The 5,000-nt window shown below is 41.1% G+C and overlaps 1 protein-coding gene across 3 annotated transcripts in view; it reads left to right on the top strand.

Annotated features, from left to right (window-relative positions):
* Positions 1-5,000, top strand: part of stat2 (signal transducer and activator of transcription 2) — a 15,865-nt gene that overhangs the window by 2,510 nt on the left and 8,355 nt on the right. For all 3 annotated transcript variants that reach the window (XM_046869996.1, XM_046869923.1, XM_046870082.1), the window contains exons 6-12: positions 885-963; positions 1,073-1,152; positions 1,234-1,382; positions 1,458-1,616; positions 1,731-1,820; positions 2,024-2,083; positions 3,457-3,477. In XM_046869996.1, coding sequence (XP_046725952.1) covers positions 885-963; positions 1,073-1,152; positions 1,234-1,382; positions 1,458-1,616; positions 1,731-1,820; positions 2,024-2,083; positions 3,457-3,477 — 638 coding nt within the window. The remainder of the gene's footprint in view (positions 1-884; positions 964-1,072; positions 1,153-1,233; positions 1,383-1,457; positions 1,617-1,730; positions 1,821-2,023; positions 2,084-3,456; positions 3,478-5,000) is intronic.

Below are 5,000 nucleotides of genomic sequence, written 5' to 3'. Positions count from 1 at the left end.
GACGGATGGAGGGATGTGTAGATAATTAAATGGAAGGATGGATAATTGGATGGATGGATATTTGGATGGATGGATTGATGGATGGTGGGATAGATGGAGGTATGTGTAGATAATTAAATGGAAGGATGGATAATTGGATGGATGGATAGATTGATGGATGGTGGGATAGATGGAGGTATGTGTAGATAATTAAATGGAAGGATGTGTAGATAATTGAATGGATGGATGGATGGATGGATGGATGGATGGAGAGATGGATGGAGGTATGTAGATAATTAAATGGAAGGATGGATATTTGGATGGATGGATATTTGGATGGATGGATATTTGGATGGATGGATTGATGGATGGTGGGATAGATGGAGGTATGTGTAGATAATTAAATGGAAGGATGTGTAGATAATAAAATTGATGTATAATTGGATGGATGTGTAGATGAAGTGGATGGATGGATGGATAATTGGATGGATGGTGAGACGGATGGAGGATGTGTAGATAATTAAATGGAAGGATGGATAATTGGATGGATGGATATTTGGATGGATGGATTGATGGATGGTGGGATAGATGGAGGTATGTGTAGATAATTAAATGGAAGGATGGATAATTGGATGGATGGATAGATTGATGGATGGTGGGATAGATGGAGGTATGTAGATAATTAAATGGAAGGATGTGTAGATAATGAAATTGATGTATAATTGGATGGATGTGTAGATGATGAAGTGGATGGATGGATAATTGGATGGATGGATGGAGGGATGTGTAGATAATTAAATGAAAGGATGTATAATTGGATGGATGTGTAGATGATGAAGTAGATAAATGGATGGGTGGATGTGTAGGTAGATAATTGATGTATTGATGGAGGAGTTGATTGACAGGTGATGGAGCACTCACTAAGGTGTCTGGAGGAGCAGCAGGATGAGTTTGACTTCAAATATCAGACGCACAAAATGGATGGTAAGATCAGATTCCCTCTTCATCAGACCCTCCATGTTTTTACATCACTTCCTGTTTCCTATTTCACAGTGTTGTTCTGGTGATATGGATGTATGTGGATCTATTACAGGAACCACAGATGAAACAGAGAGAAACACACAGATAAATGTGCTAAAAATGATGCTGAACAGACTCAACACTGCCAGAAAGGTACGTGTAGAACGTGTGTGTTCCATAGTATCCTTTATAAAAAATATCTGTAGAACTTAACAATGTTTCCATGTTCCTCAGTCATTTCTCTCGGAGATGGAGTTTCTGCTGGTCAAAGCCGATCATCTCCAGATCATCCTCTTGGAGGAGCTGGAAGGGTGGAAGCACAGGCAGCAGATCTCCTGCGTCGGGGCTCCAGCAGACACCAGCCTCGAACCTCTGGAGAAGTGGTAGGACTTTGTGACACTTACTAATCGTCTGATTATGATTTCTGATCTCTGACCTGTAGTGTCTGATCTGGGCAGGTTCACTGCGGTGGGGGACGGGATTTTCCAGCTGCGTAAGTTCCTGATGAAACTGGAGGAGCTTCACAGCAAGTTGAGTTACGAGAACGATCCTATCCAGAACCTGAGACCCGCATTACTGGAACAAGTGGACACAATACTAACGGCCCTGCTGAAGAAGTACACACACACACACACACACCCACCCCCCGACATTAATCGTTAAAAAATGGAGAAAAAAAACCCACATTGTGTGTGTGTGTGTGTGTGTGTGTGTGTGTGTGTTTGCTTCAGCGCGTTCGTGGTGGAGATGCAGCCCTACATGCCGCAGGGTCGAGGTCCTCTGGTTCTGCGCACAAACGTCCAGTTTTCCGTCAAAACCAGGTAAAAGATTAAAAGTTTGTGGACACCCATCCATAAGATTGGTGTCTTTGTAAACAAAAGAATCACAAGAGTGTTAGTAAAGTCAGGTGAGATGAGGAGGTTCCTCCTCCTGAGTGCAGTCAGCTATGTGTCCCAATACTTTTGGTCTGATGGTTTTCTCTGTCCATACGGTGGTCCATGTAACTGACCTTGTTTGTCCACAGGTTTCTCTTTAAGGCTCCTGAACTCAACCATGCCATGAAAGTGTGTGTGTCCATTGACATGTAAGAACTATATTCATATTTTGTTGTCGTTATGTGCTATTTTGATATATATATATATATAATGTATATACAAACCCGATTCCAAAAAAGTTGGGACACTGAACAAATTGTGAATAAAAAAGGAATGCAATAATTTACAAATCTCATAAACGAATATTTCATTGACAATAGAATATAGAAACATATCAAATGTTGAAAGTGAGACATTTTGAAATGTCATGCCAAATATTGGCTCATTTTGGATTTCATGAGAGCTACACATTCCAAAAAAGTTGGGACAGGTAGCAATAAGAGGCTGGAAAAGTTAAATGTACGTATAAGGAACAGCTGGAGGACCAATTTACAACATAATTGGGTATAAAAAGAGTCTCTCAGACTGGCAGTGTCTCTCAGAAGTCAAGATGGGCAGAGGATCACCAGTTCCCTCAATGCTGCGGTGAGAAATAGTGGAGCAACATCAGAAAGGAGTTTTTCAGAGAAAAATGTAAAGAGTTCGAGGTTCTCATCATCTACAGTGCATCATATCATCCAAAGATTCAGAGAATCTAGAACAATCTCTGTGCGTGAGGGTCGAGGCCGGAAAACCATACTGGATGCCGTGATCTTCAGGCCCTTAGACGCCACTGTATCACATACAGGAATGCTACTGTAATGAAAATCACAACATGGGCTCAGGAACACTTCCAGAAAACATTTTCGATGAACACAATCCACCGCGCCATTCGCCGTCGCCGGCTAAAACTCTATAGGTCACAAAAGAAGCCGTATCTAAACATGATCCAGAAGCTCAGGTGTTTTCTCTGGGCCACGGCTCATTTAAAATGGACTGTGGCAAAGTGAAAAACTGTTCTGTGGTCAGACGAATCAAAATCTGAAGTTCTTTTTGGAAAACTGAGACGCCATGTCATCTGGACTAAAGAGGATAAGGACAACCCAAGTTGTTCTCAGCGCTCAGTTCAGAAGCCTGCATCTCTGATGGTATGAGTTGCATGAGTGTGTGTAGCATGGGCAGCTTACACATCTGGAAAGGCATCATCAATGCTGAAAGGTATATCCAAGTTCTAGAACAACATATGCTCCCATCCAGACGTCGTCTCTTAAATAATTAAACAAGATTAAACATGGCCTTGTCCCAACTTTTTTCAGATGTATTGATGCCATGAAATTTAAAATCAACTTATTTTTCCCTTAAAATGAAACATTTGATATCATCTATGTTGTGTTATGAATAAAATAATGAAATGTGAAACTTCCACATCATTGCGTTCTGTTTTTATTCACTATTTGTACAGTGTCCCAACTTTTTTGGAATCGGGTTTGTATAAAACATATCGCCATGACAACATGCATGTTTTTTTCTCTGTGTGTTTCAGGGACGCCCCGAATGTGAAAGGGTAGGTGTTTTAAGAGGAGACGCAGTGGTGTGAAAAGGTTTTGGAGGATTTCTGATTTATTTCTTTGTGCATGTTTTCACACTTTAATGTTTCAGATCATCAAACTAATTTAAATATTAGTAAAAGATAACACACAAACACAACATGCAGTTTTTAAATAAATGTTTTTATTATTGAGAGAAAACTAAATCCAAAACTACATGGCCCTGTGTGAAAAAGTGTTTGCCCCCCCCTGTTAAAACTGTGGTTCATCACACCTGAGTTGAAGTTCTCTTACCACACCCAGGCCTGATTACTGCCACACCGGTTCACCATCAAGAAATCTCTTAAATAGGACCTGCCTGACAAAGTGAAGTACCAGAAGATCCTCAAAAGCTAGACATCATGCCTAGAGCCAAAGAAATTCAGAAACAAATGAGAAAGTGAATAATTGAGATCCATCAGTCTGGAAAAAGTTATAAAGCTGTTTTACAGTGAGAGAAATTATTCACAAATGGCAAAAACATGGAACAGTGGAGAACCTTCCCAGGAGTGACCAGCTGACCAAAATTACCCCAAGTGCACAGCGACGACTCATCCAAGAGGTCACAAACGACCCCACAACAACATCCAAAGAACTGCAGCCTCACTCGCCTCAGTGAAGGTCAGTGTTCATGATTCCACCATGAGAAAGAGACGCAAAAACGGTCTGCATGGCAGAGCTCCAAGACCAAAACCGCTGCTGAGCAAAAAGAACATAAAGACTCGTCTCAGTTTTGCCAGAAAACATCTTGATGATCCCCAAGACTTGTGGGAAAATACTCTGTGATAAAAGTTGAACTTTTTGGAAGGTGTGTGTCTCATTACGTCTGGCATAAAAGTAACACCACATTTCAGAAAAAGAACATCATACCAACAGTGAAATATGGTGGTGGTAGTGTGATGGTCTGGGGCTGTTTTGCTGCTTCAGGACCTGGAAGACTTTCTGTGACAAATGGAACCATGAATTCTGCTGTTTACCAAACAATCCTGAAGGAGAATGTCCGGCCATCTGTTCGTGACCTCGAGCTGAAGCGAACTTGGCTTCTGATCCAAAAAACACCAGCAGGTCCACCTCTAAATGGCTGAAGAAAAACAAACTGAAGACTTTGGAGTGGCCTAGTCAAAGTCCTGACCTGAATCTTATTGAGATGCTGTGGCATGACCTTTAAAAGGGGGTTCATGCTGGAAAACCCTCCACTGTGGCTGAATTACAACAATTCAGCAGAGATGAGTGGAGCAAAATTCCTCCACAGCGCTGAAACGGACTCAGTGCAGGTTTTCACACACGCTTGATTGCAGTTGTTGCTGCTGAGGGCGGCCCAAGCAGTGATTAGGTTTAGGGAGCAAATACTTTTTCACACAGGGCCATGTAGTTTAGGATTTTGTTTTCCCTCAATAATAAAAACCTTGATTTAAAAACTGCATGTTGTTCACTTGTGTTCTCGTTTACTAAAATTTAAATTAGTTTGATGATCTGAAACATTAAAGTGTGAAAACATGCA

Source organism: Silurus meridionalis, chromosome 1 (genome assembly GCF_014805685.1).
Source record: "Silurus meridionalis isolate SWU-2019-XX chromosome 1, ASM1480568v1, whole genome shotgun sequence".
NCBI lineage: Eukaryota > Metazoa > Chordata > Actinopteri > Siluriformes > Siluridae > Silurus > Silurus meridionalis.
This window is presented reverse-complemented; position numbering and strand designations above follow the sequence as displayed.